General features: G+C 45.9%; 1 protein-coding gene across 1 annotated transcript in view; it reads left to right on the top strand.

Annotated features, from left to right (window-relative positions):
- NPC1 (NPC intracellular cholesterol transporter 1) overlaps nucleotides 1–25115 on the top strand; it is an 847233-nt gene that overhangs the window by 530550 nt on the left and 291568 nt on the right. Inside the window, exon 13 of the mRNA XM_069620902.1 lies at nucleotides 12775–12957. Coding sequence (XP_069477003.1) covers nucleotides 12775–12957 — 183 coding nt within the window. The remainder of the gene's footprint in view (nucleotides 1–12774; nucleotides 12958–25115) is intronic.

Genomic DNA, 25115 nt, shown 5'->3' with positions numbered 1-25115 from the left:
CATAAAATGTATTTTCATGCCCTCATCTAACCATGTGTTGTAAGATGTCTGAGGTAACCTGTTCAGTGGCACTACCCATTAAGAGCATAACTTTCACATAACCCAGGCATTTAGTTAATGTATATTATAGATGTAAAATGTGTATTATAGTTATCAGTTTTGGTGTATACCATCTAAGGACCCCATTATCTGCAATGGCATTCTGGTTTAGGTCTGACGGCCCTGATTCTCTACCAGAACTGGGCACTAACCCATTTGTAGGAGAGGTGCCACAGGGACAAGGTCAGTTTGGTACTGTGTGGGGACCCTCTGTTCGTCTGGCCACCAGGCTATTAGTTGTTGACCAAGCTACATAGTTATATGTGACTGTATTCACAGTATTTTTAAAGAGGCGTCCGATAACCCAAAAACTGGAAACCTCTATGATTTACTTTTTATAATACACAGTTAAAGTTCTGAATTGTTGAATTGAGGGTAATATTGCTTATGTTGTGTTAGTATCTTCCAGTTGGAGTACAGTGGAGAGGTAGGGGGGAAGACAGGAAGGGAGCACATGCGACTTGTGGTGTTAATAAGCAGGTGTGTGTGAACAACAGCACTAAACTGTGGCTGAGAGGCTGCATTTCTGAACTTGTTCACTTTTTATGGATTTACTGATCTTTTTTTTTCGAGATGAGCTCTAACCCTAGAGCTAATAATGGCTGCAAATAGTGATGTCATCGGAGGGAGCCCAAGCACCCTTTGAAGAGGTTATCTGGGAGAAAGCCTGCAAAGTTTACATTAGGGAATAGATTATCACAAAAATGTTTGATTGAATTTGAAACACTCAATCTCACCCCTTTTCCCCATGAAAGTGAAAGGTCGGCTGATGTTTACTTGTAGAACTTCAATCAAATGAAGTTGCTGACTTAAAGGCTGGAAAAGAGGAAGCCAAGCAGGAACCTGCAACCTCCTAAGACCCTCTGGAAAGAAAAGCTCTGTGCAAGACCTAAAGGGGCCATAATTGGTTATCAGGGTTAGGCAAGGACAGTGTTTGCGCCCCTTGTTTTGGTGTTCCCAGCCTTAACCAAAGCCTTGACCTACCTACATACGTGCTAAAGAAAGCCCTACTGCATGGGTCTGCAACCTTTGGCTCCAGGTGTTTTGGATTACGACTCCCATGATCCTGCACCATTAAATATGCCATCTAGAGCTGATGGGAGTTGCAGTCCTAAACACCAGGAGAGCAGAAAGTTGCAGACCCCAGCCCTACTGGATCCAGTCACATAGCTGACCCAACTACGGAAAATCAAGATTGCAAGTACTTTGATGTATTGACTGCTGAAAGTCTGGAGACATGCAGCTTTTAAAGATGACTTGCTCCATGAGCTGTACCATTCTGTTACGGTGTCTGCACTACAAGGAATTCTATTACCGGGAGGCCTGTGCACCCCACCGCCATAGGAACTATGCCTCCACTGGACCAAAACATTCTGCATGCTACCGTATGCCTTTTCTGTGACTTCTGTGGGCTGAAAACTACATCACCAGTTGATCACAATGGTTTAGGAACTCTGGGACCTGCAGAACAATTCCCGTGTGGACCCTAACATTACATGCTTGATAAGTCCACTCAAACAGACGAATAATCCCAGCAAAATGCCACACAAGCATTTTCCAGCTTCTCCAGGATAATTCAAAATGAACTGCAGAGGAATGGAACACATTACCGATTCTTCTGGAGGAACCCAAGAAACTGACTGTATCTGTTGGCCAACCCAACTTGGCTTTCGCTTTGGTCATTCTTACAAGGGGACAACCCAGCCCCCCAAAAATGACACGTCTCTGAAACCTGGCCATACACCCTGTATATACCATATCTCGTATTATGAACATCAGAACCATCTCCGTCTGAGCCAGTAATGCTTTATCCCACAATATTGATATTCTATTTCTATTGCGCTCGTACACAAGTGTTTCAGAGCAGGACAAGGCAAGGGAGGGGAACAGGGGAGAACAAAACAGCGATCTTACTAGGCGCAGTGACATTGAGAACGTGCAAGTGCATGGGAGAGGGGGAGAAAAGTGCATGGAAGGAGGGAGAAGTGGAACGTGCGAAGCAGAGGAGAAACAGATAAATAACAATAAATAAATAATAAAGGCAACAAACGGTGGTAGTGCAGCCAGCAATTTGCAAGTGCTCAGTTTAAGGCAGCAGACAACATTAGTTGTGTTGAGAATGGTACATTCTTGGGAATCGTCTTGAAAGTCATTGTGCACTTGTGACATGGACGTTTATAGTCTGAACATTATCGCCAAAAGCTAGTTTTGAAAACTACTTGGGTTTTTGATACTGGGTCAACAATTGCTTATGGTCTGGGATGTTGTGTACTTAAAGTACAACTAATCTGTTGTGTGCCTGCTTCAACTCTGCTATTTCGAGTGTAAATCTGACTCTGAAGGTTGTGGAGTGTAGAGGATTGTCAGATGTGTTCATGAAAAAGACTGTAGCCTGCGCAAGTGCCCAGAATGTGTTTTTCAAACTAAATGTTTTTGAATGAATATGTATGTGAAAAGGTAATGTTATGATATGATATTCTATTTATATGGCACTCATACACAAGTGTTTCAGAGCGCGAATGTGGGATGTTAAACTAAAGCTTCAATGTTCGGTGAGAGAGCACCTAACAAGAAAACTAATTTCTAATGGATTGCATCCACCCACATGTTCCTAATCTTGCATGCATATTCGGCAGCTGGCATTTGAAAAACTTTCACAACTGGGGGCATCATAGTGTACTTCCACATCGCACATTCTACATCGACTGTCCACTCTGTCTCCGGAAGTGTCTGTCTCTGCAGATGGAGAGCCCACTACGCCTCATGACCTCTGTTCCTTTCTTCCGCATGCTGAACCGATTGTATCAGAACAACTTATTTTACTCTGTTAGAAAATTCGAGTGATTCTCACTATGCCTGGTATTACAAAGGCCATGGGTTTCAAGCGCTGCAGGAACTGCATGTCCTTTATGGACCCACATAACATCGGTCTCTGGTGCTTGGGAACTGATCATGACTTTGCACACTCTTGGTATAGCCAAGCCACGAATCCAAAGGCCTTCATTAGGTCCCAGTCTAAATTGGAGGAAGAATCCCCTCTAAAAGTCACTCTTCCGATGAGGGAAGTACCACGGAGTACACCCCCACTTACCTCTATAAATCCAGAAAAAGATCCCTCCTCCCCCTTCTGAGCTAGACTGTAAGAAGACCCACACACTCTCCCACTCCCGGAGCAAGTCCCGCAACTCCTCTTGTTTGTATTCGCACAAGCGGAATTGCTTCCAGAGGGATGATGGCGTGCTTGACACCTGATGAATCTGGCCAAAAAAATGCTTGTGCTACATCCTTCGGTGGCAAGGCAATGGGAAATATTCTGCCAACAGACTACTTTGTGGAAGGAGGAGCAAGCACCCACCTTGTATGGCGGAGGCTGGCAGAGAATCCTCTGAAGTGAGCACATGCATGCGTAGTAGTTGAGAACAACCTCAAAGACTAAAACACGTCTGACTTTTGGGACTGAAAAAGTATTGGGTTGACATACACCCATTTGTGACCTCATTGTCCTTGAAACCTGCGCCCAGAGAACCAGTATGCCTTCAAAGCATGCATGCCCTGAACGCCTAGTAGTGAAAGCTTCTATTACAGGAGTGAAATCCTTGACCTTTCTCCCTCTTTCAAGACCAAGAGAGTGCAAAGCTTGATGCAATGGGTAAGATCATCTTTGGGGCTGGCAGTGTTGCCCTTCAGGCAGTGAACCCGTCCTGTGCCCTAGTGGAGTATATACATATTATGTGGAAAGTAATATCAGAAACAGCGGACCACTTACCAGAGGATGAGACCATTCATGAGATTCATGCAGTCATGTCAGACTGCAAAGGGGCCACTTGTTGGACTCTTAAGGAAGGGTTGGATACGACAGATTGTGTCACATGATCTAGGGACAAGGCATTGTTGGTGAAGTGCCAATAGTGGCTTAGAACATCGGGATTGGTTGCTGATTTCTAAGCAGAATTTGTCAACATGCCCTTCAAAGGGGCTATTCATTCCAGCATGAAGGCAGACAAATCTTTGGGGAAATTTAAGATCTCAAAAGCCAATGCAAAATCCTTGGGCTTAGTGGTGCAGCAACCAACATTCTTTTTCTTAGTCGGTTGAAAGTCCTTTGAGAGTCCATGGTTGTCACCACTTGCCCTCTATGCCCACAGAGGTAAGACAAGCCTCTCCACCGCCAAAGGAGTGCAAGGAGAGTTGTCTGTCCTGAAAAAGTTAGGTGGGTACAGAAAAGCCAGTGTCCTCTTTGTCCTCCTTCAAACTGTCTTTGAGGTGTCCTCTACTCACTTGATAGGGGGAGGTTATCTCAACATATGAGCAGGTAGTGGGCTACTACTTCCATGATGATGTACTAAAGTACTGCTTCCCTTTCCTGAGAAGACTCAAGACCACCCCTCCAATGGGAGCTTCCCCACTGGACCCTCTGCTCTTGCAGGAGTGTTTTTGCCTCTTGGGAAAGGGCGCCATTGATCGTGATCAAATGTTGAAGGAAAAAAGTGGGCTACCCCATCCACCCAATACTTTCTAATTTTCAAAAAGGATTGGGGTATGCATCCATATTTGACATGAGGCTATTGAAGAAGTTCGTCAGAAAGGAAGATGTTGGTTGAAGATGGTGACCGTATTCCAGATCCTACAGGCCGATAGGGTTGCAGGATTTGCTGGTGTAATTGGACCTCTGACACTTATTTCCATATGCTTATCCATCCAAACTACAGGACGCACCTATGGTTTGTGATGAGCATCACTCATTACCAGTTCTGAGCTTTCCTTTCTGCTTGACCTCCCCTGAGCACCTTCACCAAACTGATAATCTTCATGCAGCTTAACATTGGAGGGGAAAGGGTACGTGTCTTTCCCTACCTGGATGATTGGCTCATCAGGATCCTTTCCCCAGATCGAACATGTTCTCATCTGCACCACACCTGCCTACCTCTCCAAAGTCTGGGCTTCTCCTTAAACTGAAAGAAGTCTTGTGACACTGTTAGGAATCCTACAAATCCCTCACTGAACCCCTGGCTAAAGTCTCCTCCCTGGTGGGCAGGGAAAGGCAGACGCTTTCTGATCCTGCCCTTGGTATGGTGTACTGCAGGAGGATCACCTGGGAGGAGACCAGGCCCAGGGTGGTGAGGAGATCCCGGGGGATGAAACGCAGTTGTGTCCTTTGAAAGGGAACACCCTTCAAGATGGCCAAAACAGATAATGGCTTATTGTCATTATAGTGTACCTCAATCACATAGAAATCCTATGGTTCTGGGCACCAATACCATGAAACCTGAACATACTTTAACAACAAAGATCTTTCAAGGTATCCCAAGATAAAAACTCTGATGGGGAGAATTTTCATTTCTGTGCCAATTCCCTTTAACCTTAGAGACCCCCCCCGCTCTTTTGCTGGACTCGGGGCTTTTAAAGTTTTAATCCCGAGTGAGTGGGACCTTTTTCTCACTCATGTTTTCCTGACTGATTTTCTGTGTTCCTTACTGTTTTATGGAGTCTGGTAAACTCCATAGGCATCTGCTTTTGCATTGTGACACACAGCACCTTTTGTGCAGTGCCACTGAGAAGTCCCTTGGAATTCTCTTACGGTTTAACTACCTTTTCTTGGGTGAACTACTGTTCCCAAGAATAGTAAGATGACCCCTGTCTTACTCACCTTTACTTTATGGGTCCAGCACACACCACCCTATGTGGAGTGCTGGAGAGTTACTATGTAACTCCTTTAACCCATTCCTCATGTAAAATTTTGGTACACTAACACACTTGAATGGCTGTTGGCAGTGTGTTTTTTTTGTTTGTGTTTTTTTGTTTTTTAACTACCTGGTGACATGTATCTGCAGGCTGATACCTCCGCTGCAGTCTTCTTTTCTCGCCATTTCTTGTCAGTTAGTTTCTTCTGGGCTTTTACTCTGTTTGAATCAGGTTTGAGTCCTTTGTGTGTTTTGCCTTTGGCGGGTCTCAGCCCTGAAGCCCGCTTAGGCTCCAGTGTGTCTGGAAAGGCAGGAAGTGAGGGAGGACCTTGAAGCTTCATTGTCCTTTGTCTCTAGGTGTGCCTGAGTGAAGCCATTTTCTATTGGCCGGCTGTCTGTCCTGCAGGACAGCCACCTTGCTGTGTGATTGACAGCCTGGGGCTGTGAATGAATGGGAACTTGCATAAAAAGCAAGGTTTTTGGGACCAGAGGCAGAGTCGACCACCGGAGGACAACATCCGAAGCAGAAGACCAGAGAAGATGCCAGTAGCACCCTCCTGGTCTGCGAAGTGCCCAATGAAGCCCGTCGACTGTGCTGACCCCATTTTAGAATCAACAGGGAAGAACCATATGGGATGACTGCCTCCCTTAGACTGGTCTAAAACCATTTCCTTTGAATTACAAAGTACTGAAGCTGTGGTGGTATTTCTAAGTGTCAGTAGATCAGTGGTCGAAGTGAGCGGAGCGGTAGGGAGCAGTGCTCCTCTACATTTTAACATTAAGTTTTAGTGTTCCTATACTTAACCATTCCGGTATGGTTTTGTTTTAAAATAAGTCTAGGAAGCAGTTCACTGCACTGAAGGTTTCATTAAACAGCAGGTGCATTTGTTTGTGGGTTAGTATTGTACGTGGGAGGGGGCGTGGTGATGGGGTTTGTGGGGAGCATGGCCTAAGCCAGTAGGGAACATAGTTCCACTACTTCTTTACATACACTTCGACCACTGCAGCAGATGCAACAAGTCAGAATCCTGAGTGAAGTACTATGAGACAAAGGGGCAAGGGTTCTTGTGTTAAACTGAGTAAAAGTGTAGTTATGGAAGTGGAAGCATCAGCACTGTGAAAACATTGCACCAATTTTGAATGCTAATCCTATAATTACTGGCATAATATGTGTTAACCAAGAACTGAGTTTCATGGATAGTGGTAGGGAGTGGCTTTTCTTTTGAACTGTGGTAAAACTTCTTTAATCATTGGAAGAGGTGGTAAAGCACTGTGGCTGTGGAAGGAAGTGCACCAAGGGTGTTGAGGTTATTATGAAACTGAATTCGGTTGATGTTATTTTGAATTGCCATATACTTTTTCTTTGTATTTGAAGTTTACTGTGATGGCCAGACGTCCTGTGTTGGCGTTTACCTTTAGTTTTGGTTAGGCAGGGAAATCCTAAGCAGATGGGGATAGTGAGGCATTTGATATTATTTATACTTGAATAAAATTGCATATTTCGAACAAACCTCAGCTGTCCACCTCGCATTGCCGACCCCTAACACCACCCTCACAGCTGCTCTGCTCCTCAAAGCAGTCCTGGCCACTTGCAGAGGCAAAGCTTTCAACCAACGGTCTCCAATATTTACCAGATTGTCAAAAGGTCCCAGAGTGGGCAGTTCATGCAAGACTCAGCCTCCTATCTCCTGCTGGACCTCAGGCCCTCATGCGTTTTCCTGGTGCCAGAGGATCAGTTGAGAATTAGGTTTTTCCAATGACTCCTCTGTTCTCGGTGGTCTCGCTTTTTGGGCAGAATGTCAGACCACCTTCAAATCTCGAGATGTGGGTATCACAAGACCACCTATGGTGGGCCTGATGGGACAAATTCATAGCGTGAGAACTCTTTGCATCCAGGCAGGTGACCACTGTTGTCATGGAGGCCTCTGTGAAAGTCTTTGGCACTAGCTTAGAAAAGCTTACTGTGAGCGGGGGAGACATTCTTGTGAAACTGTGTTTTCAGCCTCTGTGTTCCTGGCGATTCCGGTCATCCCACAAGTTCTCAGGAGGTTCTGGACGATGACAGTCCCGATTGCCTGTTTGGGGTGGGTGGGCGTGGACCTCCTGGACTTGACCAGATCTCTTCTTTGACTCCCCCCTGAGGAACGTTGACCCTGTCTCCCAGTCGGGAGGACAAATCCTTCACCAGAGTCTCAACACTTTTAGCCCATGTGCTGACTGCTAAAAGTTTGACATACAGACTTTTGATTTGCCAAAGTAACTCTTCCGGGTTCTTCTTTCTGCAAGGAGGTCTGCCACTAACACTCTTTACAGCTGTAGGCGGAGGAAGGTTTGCTCCCGGTGCAAAAAGAGGAATGCACTTTTGGCTTGTTCAACGGCTTTGGTTTTGCAGTTTGTCTTTGGCCCAATGACGTTTACAGGTTTGGCATAGTTAAAGGTTATCAAATTGATTGCTATTTCAGTTTTCAAAGAACACCTGAACAATGCTCTTTTTTCCATTCTCAGTCATTCAGTTCCTAGGGGTCGTGTGGCTAGTGAATACATTCCCTCATGTAAATTTGTGATTCTGGCACGGGATCTTAACATAGTGCTTACATTTTTTTATGAGCTCACAGTTTCAGCTTCTCCACTCTTTCTCCGAGGCTGCCTATTGTGAGAGGTCAGAAATGGGAGGCGAACACATTTTAGATGGTTTTTCAAACAATGCCATTTTATTGAACCAAAAGTGTAAATCCAACTCCTCACTTGCCTTACTCTAAATGGGATTTCCCTGTCTAAATAAACCAAGGAAAAACCCTCCAACATAACATATCTGGCCCTCACACTTATGTATAAACAAGCAAGCATATGGCAATTCACAATAGAGAAACTTGGATTTGTAACACCTTCAAAGTCCGTTGAACTCCCCTTCCCCAGGTTTTAAGTCAATTGATTAACACAAAGCCACAAGGAAATCAGAGGTTGAAACAAGGGATCCAACACCATTCTCGATTAAAGTCAGTTCTTTAAAGAAAACCTCCAGCACTTCACAGTTCAACACAGAAAAGATCTTTCTCCTCCAGGAAATATATATAGTTCAAAAGGTTCTTTGAACGGTGTCAAAGAGGTTCTTGGTCAGGAAGATTTTCTGTTGCTATGATTCAACAAGCCCAAATGAGCTGCAGATTGCTTCTCTTCGTAGTGCTTCTCATGCGGCACTATGTAACACAATAACTTCTTGATTCAGAAAATATCACAGTGCTTCTCTCTTGGCACCATGAAACACAACTTCTTTTACAGCTCAGTGTTTTCCTGGCACCATGAGACACAGGGTTCTCCTCACAGGGCTCATCTCTTGGCACTAAAACACAAGCTCTTCACAGTGCCTATCCCTTGATAACATGAAACACAAGGTTCTCCTCAGTGCTTTTATCTTGGCACCATGAAACACAACAACTTCTGCCGGGGTAATCCACACCGGTCTTCTACCTCTACCTCTGCCAGACCCAACTCCTACACCATGCAGTTTTCACTTCTCTGCTTTTTGAGGTTTTGGTCCCAGTCAGAGCGTCATAGCAAAGATGAGATTTAAACTAGTGCCCTTTTAACTCTGCTAGACCAGCAATGTCTCAGTCTCCTTGTAACACCAACTTTCTTCTAGTGACGCTCTTTGTCAAGCCATCAACCAAGTTCTTTCAATTTAACCTCTATTGGCTTTTGCAGTATGAATTCATGACCAATATCTGTTTTTTCCACATTATATTAATTAATTTACAAGCTCTGCCTTTAAGAAGTTATATCCGCCCCTTTTCCTCTGGTAGCAACAGTTAGTCTCAAAGAAACCTTTACATTATTCTCTTTTGACTGAGGGCAATGTGTATTCACTTATGGTAATGCTTGTTTGTTTTCTTGTGTTCACACTATTATGGTTTAATACTTGGTTTTCCAGGATACAATGTTATTAGGGCTTTATTGAAGCCTGGTCTGTCTGTCAAAGTCACTTTTAAGCACACGCGACCACTATTAACGTTGTTCAAGCTGTTTTACAACTTGCAAGATTCAAAACTTCCTTCCACCGTGTATTCGTTTATATACAAGTGCTACATTTGTTGTATGCCATTGTCTGACATGCTCCAGTTAACTTTAATCAATTTCACTACTTCGCGAGTGAAAAGCAACTGGTTACAGTTGCCCGCCTGCACCGGCTGAGGGCTTGGAAACACACAAACACTATTGGCTCCTCAGCCTCTGTCACAGGCTGCAGGGCTTCTTCTACAGGTGTTTTCTTGACCACGCACACTTCGCTCAGCAAGCTGCCTTTGGTCCCACCACACAGGCACAGAATTTGGCACACCATGACTCTATGGAGCACGCTAGCCTCCAGGCACGGTCTACTCCACGCTTCTTACTATGAAAACTCTGCAATCAGGTTCAATTGGGGGAACGTTTTCAGACGTCACGCTTCCTGCTGCGCAAACTCTGCAATCCAGACTTTGGGGGGAAAGGACCAACTCAGGACTGGTGACTGGAATAAAGGGATGGAAAATCCCGGCATCCTTTCTTTCCTCCCACTTACGTGAATTCTTCCAGCAACTGGCTTTCTTCTGCCACTTCCTCCTGCTCCAGAAAGTACTTCTGCTCCTACAACTGCTACTACTTCTTCAACCACGACCACCTCAAATGGCCTGCACCTGAGGGAGCTTTTTAAGCCCCTCAGCCTCCCTCAGGTGTGGGCTGTTAAGCCTATTTGCCTGATCTTCAGGCCTGCACTGCTCGTCGGCCCTCTTCTTTTAGAGTTCTGTACTCCTTTTATTTGACAATATACCATTAGTAATGTGGGATTACGGGGAAAGTTATGTAAGGGAATATCCCAGACTGCCTGACCTGGTTCGCCCCCATGTGATCCTCCCGCAGAACACCACCCCCAGGGTCAGGAAACATCTGCCTTTCCCTGGCCACATGAGAAGGGTCCCAGGCGGATCACAGTGGATTTGTCACACTACGTTAAAAGGTTTTTTTCTGGTATCTACCAACTCCGCAAATATTCATGAGCTGAAGGCCTTGCCTGTAAAATCTCACTACTGAGTTTTCCTGGACGAGAGGGTCACACTTCGGGTTTGGCCTGTCTTTTTGCCCAAGATAGTGTCCACGTTCCGTCTTAGAGGAACATAACACTCCGATATTGCTTGTCTGGCTGCCTCCCCCCTCTAAGGAGGATGAGAGGTTTCACACTCTTGATCCAAGAAAAGTGTTGAGCTTTTATGTGGCCAAGACTAAGGAATAGCAGATCATAACGAAAATAAACTTTTTACTGGTTTTGCAGGGAACTGGAAGGGAATGGCTGCTTCTAATGTAATGTCATTGATTATTTATAGCGCGCTTATTGCCCAGAGTTTTCTAAGCGTGGAACCGGGGATCGAACCTGTGTTGCTCCGCGTCGTCTTGCTTCTAAGGCGAGCGCGTTGACCCTGAGCTATCCTCCCATTTCCGAAATGGATTATATATTGCATTTCATAGTGTTGCACTGTGACGGTCAAAGAGCTACCATAAGAGCTTCAGGTCCATTCAACTAGAGGTTGGGCTGCTACGTTAGCTTTTCGGGGGTTGAGGGATGGAGGCACGTGGGGGAGACCAGATATTTGCCATGCAGCAGCGTGGCCTTTGCTCTACAAGCAAGCATTAATGTGTTGGTTACCACTGAGTTCTGGATACCTGTATTGGCAGGGCTATTCTCCAAAATGATTTCATTCAGTAGCTCAGCCTCACCCCACAACCTTTGACTCACACTAATATGAGAGTGTATCTAAGATGAGGAATCTGCGGAAGGATGTGTAATCCACTATCAGAACCACTTGCATACCACTGCTAATATTCATTCTTGTTATTCTCCTTTCACACATGTTTACTGTCCTCCCAGCCTACCTTAAAGGGTACTTGTTTGAGCTTTCGATATAAGACGAGGAAGGTGTTTTTATTCTTTTTGAAAAACCTTTTTGAGAATTTTTTTTGCAATGATTTCCCCCAGCTGCTGAACACACGGGGGAAGGGTGGACAAAGGATGAGCTGAGGCCATGGATAAAGGTGTGTTCTATATAGGCACTGACTGCATAACTTCGCAGCTGTGAACTCTTTCTGACACCCGCTATCAAATATTTATTTTAAATGAGTAATCTGTGGAAGGAGGCTCCATCAGAAAGAATATTACCATGGGTAAGTAATTGATTATACTTAACAACAAAAAAGTTACATAAGTCGCATGATTGTTGTACAGCCAGGCAGCATTAGATGATGTGCTTTGCTTGCCTTAGGCGAGTTGATCAATAAGCAGTCAAGTGGAGGATTTTGGGCTGGCTTGCTGCTGTGGTTGAAGAGTGACTCCTCCTTTTATCATTTTCTGAACAGTGGTAGTAGGACAGTTACAAAATGTAGAGCGTCTCACATTTGTGTATGCTGATGCATTATTTCTTCTGGCATTGTAGGAAATAATGATCCAGACCCAATTTTCCATTAGATGTTTTTAAGATGTTGCCCACTATTAATCAAAATCCAAGTTCAACTTTGTGACAGTAAGCATGCTTGCAGATTAACATCACCACCTTAATTCTCCTATCTCTTATGACTACAACAGCCAGAATCCAAAATCATTATCTTACTTGTGACCACTTTGAAGGAAGCTTATTTTCAAAATGTTAATCGCATACTATTTTAAATCAACCCATTAAATTGGTCTTGCCATCGTTGTCTAATCAATTGAGGTTCAAAGGTTGTGCTCATGTACACATTGTGTAATCAACATGTAACAAACCAGCATGCCATTTTCTTTATTTTTTGGAGTGAGGCAGGGAGTATTGTGAAAAGAATAGCCTTGTCAAGAAGCTGAACCTGCTTTCAATCTGTTGTTTCCTTTAAGATGCCATCCCATGCTTTGAAGAAGATTACTTTATAAATAACAATGCTATAACATTAAAAAAAAGTGTGTTTGTTTTTATTGGAGCTATTTTCTGTCATTTGGCAGGTGGATTCAAAGATCTCTCTGGGCATTGCCGGCATCATGATTGTCTTGAGTTCGGTGGCTTGCTCTCTCGGCATCTTCAGCTATGCTGGAATCCCCCTTTCCCTGATTGTCATTGAAGTCATACCTTTCTTGGTGCTTGCAGTTGGGGTGGACAATATCTTCATTATCGTGCAAACACTGCAGGTATGGTACCATAACTTCCATGGTCATCATTCCTACATTTTTCATGGTTGATGGGTAAATGAATATGTGCATGCATGCATGCATGTATGCTTTGCTTTGAAATGGAAGCCCATGACCTCCAGACTAATTTTAGAGCTAGCTTACTCAAATATGTTACCACATTGAGAGTATTCCACTAAAGGACTAAGAGGGGTACACTCCCACGTGTATACAATTAGCGACCTTTGGGCTTGTGAATGTTTTTAAAATGTTTGCATAACGTCATTTTGTAATTTGTTGGCTGTGAAAAGTCACTCATCTGACTCTGGGGACTTCCGGGGGGCGGGGGGAAGGGTAGATAAGATGGCTTGGTGGTCCACCATGCCAGGGGATGTGCCTAGGGGTGCTATGAGGCATATTCTCTCGTCACCATCTCCCTTGACCCTTCTGTGACAAGGAACAGTCACAAGGGCAACCTTAGTCCAGGCATTGGCCCTTTAAGGCGAAATAGTACGGCCCACGGGGGCGACCCAAGATTTTTCATCCACTTGACCAATCTAGCACTGCCCCCTCGGGAGGGGTGGGGGGGGGGGACCGTAGCAATGGAAATAAGATATTCAGACCTCCTACGCACATTAAACGGAGGCCAGAAGCTCCCACATGACAGATCCAGAGTCACAGAGAGAAACCAGTTACATACCCTAGTTACCAATCCGCATCACAACACAGAAACTCATCAAACCCTACAGTAAAGGAAATCCCACTAAAAAAAGACCCAGAAAAGTTCTCTTAGACTCTTTCTTCCGAGTGATGCAATGTGGCTAGTTCACCGGCAGCATGTCCATTAGCGAATGATAGTCTTACAAATCCATTGTCTACCGGGAGAATTTCCACTCAGAAGTGTTACAAAGCTCCAATTATAATGAGAAAAAACATTCCTTTTGTGCACAGAATGATTAAAGATACTTTTAAAAGGTTTACCAGCATTGGTTTCACATTCTGAGAAAGCAGGGGATCCGAGTCCTTCCCAAGAAATGCTGTGCAGTAACAGGAGAGTAGGAGTGGTAGCCAAGATGGCGGACATGTCAAATAAAGGTTTGGTCCAGCCACTAAACCTCTGACCAAGCTCGGGTGACCCTTTTGAGGGATAATGCCAGCTTCTCGTCGATTCCAGGACACTAGTGTACACCTGCACAAATACAAGCCCAGTGGGTGGGGTTGTTCGAAGGGCTATAATAACCCCCAGACTCAGTCCGGCAGCGTCGGAGTTTAGAGCATGGTGGTGAGGATGGAGAGTACATGCAGGAGGTTGGAGCGGATGAGAGATTAAGAGACTAGTGTGGGAGAAGGAATTGTTTAAGAAGGAGGTTGATGGTGAGAAGGAGGTTTGTGAAGTGCGTTAGGAGGCGTTTGAGGGATTTGGGAGGTGGCAGCAATATGCTGAGGAGGAAATTGGAGAGAGTACAGAGGTAGTCATCCCGAAGTGGTAGAAGACTAAAGAAGAGCCCTGGAAACATCAGAATGAGTGAGAAGAAAACCTATCGAAGCACAGAACAGGAAGGTTCAATAGTGCTTTGTTGGCCCCATGCAGGTGTTGGAAGTGGGTGGAAGATATGGCATGACTCAACTCCCATCATACCCTGCTTGTCAAAGCCTTACCTACAACCCACAGGCAGTTGAAATGCCCTCCTGGGCCTGTGGCAGGTTTTGTGGCAAAACGTAGTGCTGTGCCCACTGCAAGGCTCTGGAGAGAGTTGGAACTTAGTGCAAGACAAAACACTACCCCAGGGCAATGCACAGGTTTGCCATTGGACAGCATTAGATGTATTGCTCTACCTCTAGAGCATATAGCAACCATTTTTGTACTACCCTTGTATATTTGATTAACATTAGATGTTATCAGTATCTTCCTTTAAAATATCAGTAAAACAATTATTTGCTCTTGCAATATAATACTAGTCAATAGAAAAACAAGAATGCTCTTTTTTTTTAATAGCATTTATGTATGTATATTCTCTTGTAGAGATGATGTGAGCGTTCACATGGTACAGTCAAACAATATGCAGCTCCCAATATTGGCAATAATGTAGTTGAATTTAATCTTAGCACCCTTCTCTCACTTCTAGATCTTTAGCGCAGCCTACAACCAGTAAGCAATATGTTTAGTCATATAAAATTGTGGCACATTCAAAACATTAAATTATTCTCCCGGTAGTGGTGTCAAAGATTGGCAAGCTAGAAGGCAGCAGAAGCTATACTAACTAGCCCATATAAGTACATATAAGTACATGAAATGGAATGGACTGAAAGACCCGTCAAAAGTCCCCGGCTCATAAGGTCGGTTTCTTAAGCCATGGATTAATAAGCACTGTAAATCCCCCTTTAAGGAATCCTCTCTTCCATCCGTCCTGTGCTTTGATGGGTCGACTTATCCTGGCCACAAGGATAAGACGGAGGAAAGGTTTAAATACGCTATTCCCAAACCCAGATCACAATAAACGCGGTCTCTCCAGTACAGGGATCATTGAAAAGGCTACCTTGACAAAATGCATCATTGCGTCTGTTACTGTTTAACTGGTTTAACAGTGGAAAAGTAAATGCATGGTAAAAATGGCTTATTTCTGCACCCCAAAATATTGTATTTTGTAATTGTATTTTATTTAGTTTTATATAGCGCTTTAATCCATTTGCTGAACATAGGAGTAAAAACGGTACAAAAGATGCTTAAAACAAAAAGTAGAATAACAATTGCAACAACCATTGTTAATCAGATAACAGAAGATAGGATCTTAGAGCGTACCAGAAGGAAGAATAAACAGACAGAGCGAAGAGAAAGTGGGAGCAAGTTCCAATTTAGAGGTGCTAACAGTAGAAGAACGGAAATGAGATTGAGCACAAGGGAAATGTGGAGCTATAAGAAAGTAATGAGACGCTGAACAAAGTGAACGAGAAGGAAGATAAAACGAAACAAGCGAAGAGGGAGAAGCGAGACCATTGAGGCATTGAAAACTGATTTTAGTGGAGCTAAACAAGAAATGGGAAGTCCAAACAGTGCAGAAGAACAATAAAAAAAAGCTGTGAAAAAATTAGAGCAGACTCCAATAGCTTGGTGGCATTGAATGTCCTAAAAGAGCAAGCTTTGCAAATGTCATAAAGATGAAATCGACAAGAACCGGCAGATAATGAGATATGATGTACAAAAGAAAGATCTGAGTCAAAGAAAAGACCTAAGTTACGAGCCGCTGATGAGATGGGCAACTGAGCTGGAGGAAAGGATATACAAGAGGGTGAGATAGAAGATCAAATGTTAGAGGCAGGAAAAAAGATGACCTCAATCTTTGCAGCATTAAGAACTAAAAAGTGATCAGCCATCCATGATTGGATAGCCAACAGACAAGCGCTAAGTTTAAGGTGAATATCGTCTCTGAAGAGAGGAAAGAAAGAGCTGTGTATCATCAGCGTAAAGGTGATGTGAAAACCCAAAAGAAGAAATAACACCTGCTAGTGAGGGGGTATAGAGAAAGAAAATGAAAGAGCTAAGAACTGAATTAACATTTGGAAAAATAGTAAATTCGACAATTTTTAGGCCAGTACACAGATTTATTCTGCCATGGTGAAGGCATTTGGAAAGATGTTTGCTTCTTCTTCCCAGCTCTGCCATTCTGGTATCTGACTAGGAACGTAGCATCCACCTGCCTCTGTGGTCTTGTGTTGCTCTGTCTTTCATCTAATTATATAGCCTGAAGTCAACTTTATCTGAACACCACATTTTCCTTGACAGTCAATCTTAGCGTTTGGGAGTTTTTAACTTAAGCTCTTGTTTCAATACGCAGAACTTACTGGGATCTTCCTTTCTCATAGCCTTGTGTTGCCTTTGCAGCCATAACCCTGCACAAATGTCAACAGTGTCTGTAACCGCTCACAAAAATAGGGCCTTTCTACAGCATGTTGTAATCCTTTCATCTGAAAAAGTGTATCTAGGTGGAAGCATAGTCTATTATAGACTTTTGCAAAAATGACCCTGTGCATATCAGACTGAGGTCAAAGCATCCTACCGCAATTCTAGCCAGTCATTTTCTGCCTAATAAAATTGATATTTGTGATTAGGTAAATCTTTCCTTCATGCAGTCGAATTTACAATGTAGTTGATTCTCAAATATGAGAGTGAAATAGATTTTTACAATGTTTATTTTTAGCTTTTTTTAAATCAGCTAGCTCTCAATTTTCCAAAGATGCTTTCTTGCAAGAAATATAAACACTATGGGCCTGATTCACGGAAGTGTTTTATAATGGCGCAATCCCATAGGAAAACGTTCCATGAATCAGGCCCTATGTGTGTATCGAACTTCGAGTGGCTGAATACTTCCTGGAACACTCACTCGAAGCCAAAGTGTTTGCTCACAGAGTCTGGAAAGGAAATCCTTGGAGACTCTCTGTGAGCAAAATACACACCAGAGAAGGCAGTGTTTACATCACGCCACCCTCTCTGGTGTGCAGAATGTATTTTGCTCACGGAAATGAACTATTTGGCTCCCTATTTGTCTTCTTCTGAATACTGTGGTCAACTATTCGGTCGAATATTAGTTTCACTATTCGTCACCCCTAATAATCACAGTATTCCTATGTCCCATCCCCTTTCTTCTATACTGATGGGAGTCCGTCCCACAGGACGGGACTGGGACCTTTCTTGCACTGTAAAGAAAAAAACACTTCCCCTTTAATTTAGAGCACGCCAGTCCATTTTTGGCTACTAAATGCTATGTTAACCAATTTTGCAGAGGATGGAGAGAAGGTTGTATGGAGGAAAGCGTACTATGGACTACGAGTCACTACGGTAAGTAACTGTTTCTTACTCCTACATCCCGTCCATTTTCCTCCATACTGTTCGGGGATTTCATACCTTGAGAAACTCTGGGCTGGAGGCGCTTACAAACAATAGTGTTTTCAGAACGCTGATGGTGTGGCCCATGTTGCTGCCCTGCTGATGACGTCCCATCGGACGTGATACTGGAAGGCGATAGCCATAGCCTTCATGCGCACTGCATGCATGTGTATTCCCTAAAGGGGTGTTGTCTTTTGTAAATAGTGACAATGATTTATAACCTAAACAAGCCATCTCGCAATCGTGGCCTTGTATGCTTGTCTTCTTGGCTTTTGACCGTCAAAGGTAACAAAAAGGGCACCAGACTTCCTTGAACTGTTTGTGCTGTGTATATAGAATTTGTAGATCGTGCGAACATTCTGCAAATACAGCACGGTGTCAGCTGAGGATTGAGGATCTGGAAAAAAGGTAGAAAGAACCACTTCCTCATTCACACTACCGTAGGTAAAAATACAGGGTGTGTCCGGAAGTCAACTTTGCCTTTGTGAAAAAAAGTACATGGCTCTGATGCTTAGGCCTGTATCTCACGGACTCTCCAGGCCGAAGTGAGGGCGTCTTGGCGAACTATCTTGTAGTATAAGAATTTAAGGTCACCGGGAAGCAAGCGCTCAAAATGTTTCTCCAGCATTGGATCTTTCATGGATTCACATGCTTTGAATATTCCCCGTCGTCAGGCTGGGAATCCCCGGTACATTATATAGACCCTTTCCCGTAGGAAAACTTTTTCGACGCTTATGCGTCCTATCCACCTCGTTTTGTATCATGCGTGCCCGTGCCGTCAGGACGTCATGATATAAATACAGGCCCCGCCCCCGCGCTCCCTCAGATTTCAACCGTCTTTCAAAGCAGTGGGATCTTCGTGTTACTACTAGTGATAACTAGATTGTTTTTTTGTCTGTTTCGCGTAAGCGAAGTTCAAATCTGGAGAATTATGTCTGGAAAGGCGTTATTTCGCCCATGTGCAACCTGTGGCCTCAAAAAGGTTTATGAAGGAGACGGCCACATGGACTGTATCTACTGTCTCCACCCGCACCACACGGCGGATACATGTGAGATATGCCAGGGTTTCTCCCAAAAAACCCTTAAGGACCGTAAAAGAAGGCTGGTCGACTGGCTTAATGACGGAGCGGGTGCCTACCCGGCTTCGGAAGTTGGCTCCACGGCCTCCAGGAGCAAGTCGGAGCCTCCATCGAAGAAGGTGCGGCCAGCAGAAATTCGCCCTGAGGACAAGCATAAGGGGAAACATGCTGGATCCTCCTCATCTCATAAAAAGCCCTCCTCCTCCTCATCATCTAAGACGGAGAGGCTGGCGCTGTCTAAATCCTCCTCAGGGGACCGTCCCAGGTCTTCCGTGAGTCGAGAAGCTTCAGCCGGGAAGTCGGCATCAAAATCGACAACGAAGTCTAAAGGCTCGACGACGATGACTTCCTCGTCGACCTCGGTGTCATTGACGATGCCTATTACCGTTCAAGCAGCAGCGGTTGGGATTCCTTCGTCGACGGAAACTCAGTCTATGGCTTGGCTGCCTGAGGTCTATGACCCGATCCCCCCTGAGGTCTTACTGCAGCCAGACACGGCCTGCTCGGCGGAAGGGGAAGGTGACATGGTTCTGCAGCCATTGGATTTAGGCTTACGGCCTTCCACGTCGACGACGACGGCGACGAGTGCGAGCGGGGGTATGGTACCTATATCATCCACGTTGCTGAACCCCCAGACAGTTTTGTCTCTGGATGTGCTTAATACTCTTCAGAAGCTACTACAGCGGCTGGATACCCAGTTCCCTCAACCTGGGACGTCATCGTCACTTCTGTCTGTACCTTCCGTCGACGAGCAAACTTGTACGGCTCGCTCGTCGACGAATCACCCATCGGCTCCCCAGGCGGTAAAAGATCGTCCTCGAGCTCAGGAGGAGGGTGAGTTGTCGGAGTCCGACTCTATACATGATGACTCTGGGTCAGACATCTCCCTGTCACCGTCGAGGGACCCGACATGGAATTCGGATGTAGAATTGGAGTCTACGAGGAGCCAGACACAGCCATCTCCCCCTGATGATGTGGGAGCCTTCCATGCAATGATGGGGAAAGCGTGTTCCGAATTCGGCTTGATTCCTGAGGAGCAGAGGAAAGACTGTTTCCTTTTTGACCATATGGGTCAAAGGAGAAAATCGGTATTTGCCATCCCAATCCTTGACCACGTGTGGCAAGAAGGTCTCAAAACGATGCGCCATCCGTTCTCGGAACCAGCCATAAAGGGACGGATCGAGAAAAAGTTTAAAGCTCCGGAGTCCACTCCAAAATGTCTAACATCACAGCCTTTGTCTGACTCGGTGGTGTCGGCGGCAGCAGCTAGGAAGGCCAGGGTCCAGCAAAAATGTTCAACGCCACCGGAAAGCGAGGCTAGGAGGCAGGACGCATTTGGAAAGAAGGTGCTCTCGGTCGGAGCGACGACAGTAAGAGCAGCCAATTCCTTAGCGATCGTGTCACGATATGATAGGGAAATGTGGCACAAATTAGCCCCTATCCTAGAACACCTGCCAGACGAACACCGAAAAGCAGCTATGTTACTGGTGCGGGACGGCGAGGAGGCCTCGAACCACGCTATTAATATCGCAGTGGACCTAGCAGAGTCTGGTTTCAAACAAATCAACCATGGAGTAGTGCTTCGTCGACAAGCGTGGCTCAAATGTACTACTTTCCGTCCTGAAGTACAGTACAAAGTCCTGGACATGCCATGCGAAGGGGAGCACCTGTTTGGCGAAAAGGTTGATGAAGCGCTGAAAGGGATGAAAGAAGACACGGATACTGCTAGGTCCCTCGGCGCCCTTCAAACGGGTAGAAATTTTCGCTCTTTTCGCCCTTTCAGAGGTGCTTCTGGAAACTCCCGCTTTGGAGCCTCGAGGGACCGTGGATTTAACAGGCCCTCGTACTCTTCACAAGGGTTCAGACGAGCGTCCCAGTCGGCACGTGGAAGCAGGGACTATCAAGCCTCCAGGCGGCGAGGCTCAGGTCCGTCGTCAACGAAGAACAAGCAAACCAGCAACCAATGACGGCCTTCGGAACGTCCTGGGGGGTCGAGTCTCTCATCACTTCGACCGATGGAAATGCATCACCAAAGATCGATGGGTCCTAGACACGATTCGCATGGGTCATGCGCTGCAATTCAAAGACAAGCCTCCGCGTCTTCCTCCTTTATTCTCGACACAGCCCCACCTCCAAATCCTACGACAAGAGGCGGAGCTTATGTTGCGAAAAGGGGCGGTAGAGAGAGTTCCTGTGGCACAGGAAGGCCAAGGAGTTTATTCCAGGTTCTTTGTTGTCAAAAAGCCAAACGGCAAATGGAGGCCCATTCTCGACCTGAGGGTACTCAACAAGTGGCTAAAGAGCCAAAAATTCAAAATGCTAAAACTCCAAGAGGTTATCAGATCGGTGCAACCCATGGACTATCTCTCTTCACTAGACCTTCAGGATGCTTATTTTCACATCCCAATACGCCCACGACACAGGAGATATTTAAGATTCGTCGTCGGGAGAAAGCATTTTCAGTTCAAGGTCCTCCCGTTCGGGCTCAAGTCCTCCCCCAGGACGTTCACCAAGTGCTTGGCCCCTATAGCGGCCCATTTAAGGAAGGATGGTCATCATGTCTATCCATATCTAGACGACTGGCTAATCAGAGGGTCATCCAAGGAACAAACACGAGACAGTCTACGAGCCACAATGTCCATCTTACAGGAACTGGGCTTCGCAATAAACTTCAACAAGTCCTCAGTAGAGCCTTCGAGGACCTTGGTCTTTCTAGGAGCGGAGTTTCATACGCACACAAGCCTGGTGAAACCATCCAGCGAAAGAATTCAGAAACTTCAAAACAAGGCGTCGGAATGGAGCGGCGGTACCAGAGTCTCTGTGCGCAAGTACATGTCCCTGCTAGGGACCATGTCGTCCTGCATTCCGTTAATAAACAACTGCCGTCTGTTTATGAGGCCTTGCCAGGAATTTCTAGCGGACCGTTGGGCACAGAGCAGAGGTCGCTGGTCCGACAGACTGGTCGTCGACGAACAACTAGTTCAAGCACTCGGCTGGTGGAAAGTGTCTACTCACCTAACGAGAGGGATGCCTCTACTGGAACCAGAGTTCCAAAAGACGGTGGTGACGGATGCATCGCTGAGCGGATGGGGAGCTCATCTGGATATGTTACAGGTACAAGGCCAGTGGTCTTTGCAGGAGTCCTCCCTGCATATCAACCTGCTAGAACTGAGAGCAGTGCGATGGGCTCTGAAGTCTTTTCTTCCGCAACTGAGGGACTCGGTGGTGCGTGTCATGACGGACAACACCACTACGATGTTCTACTTGAGGAAACAAGGAGGGACACGTTCCAGGTCCCTATCGACAGAGGCACAGAAAATCTGGCATTGGGCCCTTCAACACAACATACAAATCTTAGCATTTCACCTACCAGGAGTGAAAAACGTGGAAGCCGATGCCCTCAGCAGAGAAATGAACGAAGTTCACGAATGGGTGCTGAACGACCAACAACTTCAACAAGTATTCAAGGAATGGGGACACCCTTCCATAGACCTGTTTGCAACGAAGAACAACAAGAAATGCCATCAGTACGCAAGCAGATGGCCTCAGCAGGGCTCACTGGGGGATGCGTTCTCATTCCCATGGACGAACAAATTCCTGTACGCATTTCCTCCTTTTCCCCTTGTCAGGAGGACGTTGCAATGGATCCTCAGGTACCCATGTCGGGTAATTCTGGTGGCCCCATACTGGGCCAGACAAGTGTGGTTTTCAGACCTACTACACTTAGCGGCGGCGGAACCGATGAGATTCCAGAAGACCCCCGACCTTCTGTCTCGACAGGAGGGTGTCGTTTGGCATCACGACCCGGACAGCCTCAAGTTGACGGCCTGGCTCCTGACTTCGCCGAATTTGGTCGGCTAACGATTCCGGAGGACTGTCGACGTATCCTGCAAGCGGCAAGAGCACCTTCCACAAACGCCTCATACGCGTACAAATGGAAAAGGTTCTGTCAATGGTGTGAGGATCAACCAGGTTTGGCCCCGCAATCGATTAGGCCGGAACAGCTCCTTCCATACTTGCTGTTATTAGCTCAAATGGGCCTGTCGGTGTCGTCAATAAAAGTACACCTAGCAGCCATTTCCAGGTTTACTCGTCGACGGCACTCGGCACCATTGTTCAGCGACCGCCTGATTAAGCACTTCCTTAAAGGCCTCTTTCGGAGTTTCCCTCCAGAGAAGAAATTTCCACCGGAGTGGAGCCTCAATCTGATCTTAACGTCTCTTATGAAACCTCCGTTTGAGCCAATGTCATCATCGTCTCTGAAGTTTCTGTCGTGGAAATTGGCCTTCCTGGTGGCCATCACTTCAGCCCGACGTATCTCAGAAGTTCAGGCTCTAATGGTGGACCCACCATACTTACGATTTTTCAAGACCAAGGTAGTCCTAGCCACTAACCCACAGTTCATACCAAAAGCTCCTTCGGTGTTTCATAAACACTCTTCTATCGTGTTGCCTACGTTTTTTCCGGAGCCATGCTCGGGAGCGGAGCGCATGCTACACACATTGGATGTAAAAAGGGCTCTCAAGTTTTATCTTCATCGTACGCAACCGTTCAGAGAAACGAGACAGCTGTTTGTGGCCTATGGGTTGGGTGCTAGAGGAAAAGCCATTTCAAAGCAAGGACTTTCAAGATGGGTGTCATCTACCATCTCGTACTGCCATTCCAAGGCAGGGAAGCCTCTTCTACGACGGCCAAGAGCTCATTCAACTAGAGCAGCGGCATCGTCGACGGCACTGTGGGCCGGAGTCCCTCTAGGGGACATCTGCATGGCGGCTACCTGGGCGACTACACACACCTTTACCCGCCATTACTGCCTGTCGCAGCAACATGCCGTAGACACCCGGATGGGACAGGCGGTGCTTCGACACCTATTCCAGTAAGGTAAGCCCCGGCTGCGGGGTGGCATCCTGTGGAATTTATGACTGTATGTGGTCCGTTTTTTCCCTATGTAAACTATTACTGATGTATACATAATCTTAGGGAACGGCCTTTTGCGAAGAATGTATAGGGGTTTGCATGCACACCTCCTCTTGGGGGTAGTACTGCTATGTAATCTATTCAAAGCATGTGAATCCATGAAAGATCCAATGCTGGAGAAGGGAATAGTTTCTTACCTGTAACTCCATTTCTCCAGCATTGGTATCTTTCATGGATTCACATGCGCCCACCTGCCTCCCCTGATCATGCAAACCGGTTCCCCCACTACTTTGGGGGCCGAAATCTGAGGGAGCGCGGGGGCGGGGCCTGTATTTATATCATGACGTCCTGACGGCACGGGCACGCATGATACAAAACGAGGTGGATAGGACGCATAAGCGTCGAAAAAGTTTTCCTACGGGAAAGGGTCTATATAATGTACCGGGGATTCCCAGCCTGACGACGGGGAATATTCAAAGCATGTGAATCCATGAAAGATACCAATGCTGGAGAAATGGAGTTACAGGTAAGAAACTATTCCCTTATTGGCCGTCATGGGTAAGACTGTTGGGTCCGAGACCGGGTGTGGCTGTTTAACCAGCAGATGTAATCGTAGGCGACCCTCCAGATGTCTCCCAGCACTGGATTTGAAGTGAAATAGGAAGAATTTCCCTCGTTCTGGTAGGCACTGATGGGCGCTTAATATGTGCGACACATGTCTACAAATATGCCTGTCCAGTGAGTGTCGAAATATCTGACAGCACGTCATCCAACGTGCTTGTGAGCGGGTTGTCTTCCCAATGTCCAGTAGCAAAATCGGACCCACTTACTTGGGTCGATTGCTTCCTAGTTGCCTGTATGATTGTTTTCTGCTGAAAGGCCTGAGTGACCCATGGTCGTGTCCACAGGTACCTGGCTGCCAAGTTGAGCAATTGAGGGTAGGGGTGAAGAACCTTGCCTTGCTGTTGACATAGCACAGCGTGCCAATGTGGGAGGGGAACAGGAACATTCCCGCTGAGCTCCACCAGCTCTGAGTACAAACAGCGGGCTGGCAACTGCAGTGGTATCACTATGAGCTTTGTAGCTGCAGAAGTCCTCAGCTTGGCTAGGACCATGGTAATTAAGGGAGCTGTAGGAAACTCGTACATGAACTCCGCATCCGACAGAATGGTCAGAGCATCTCCCAATGACACTTCTCTCACGCTGCAACAGGAGGTGTAGAGAGGACACTTCCTGTTGAACGGAGTTGTGAACAGGTCTATTGTTTGGGAACCCCACGCCTGAAAAATTGGCTGCATCTC

This window comes from Ambystoma mexicanum, chromosome 5q (assembly GCF_040938575.1).
Source record: "Ambystoma mexicanum isolate Mex_15411 chromosome 5q, UKY_AmexF1_1, whole genome shotgun sequence".
Lineage (NCBI taxonomy): Eukaryota > Metazoa > Chordata > Amphibia > Caudata > Ambystomatidae > Ambystoma > Ambystoma mexicanum.
The sequence above is the reverse complement of the archived record's forward strand: the minus strand, read 5'-3'. Positions and strand labels throughout refer to the sequence as shown.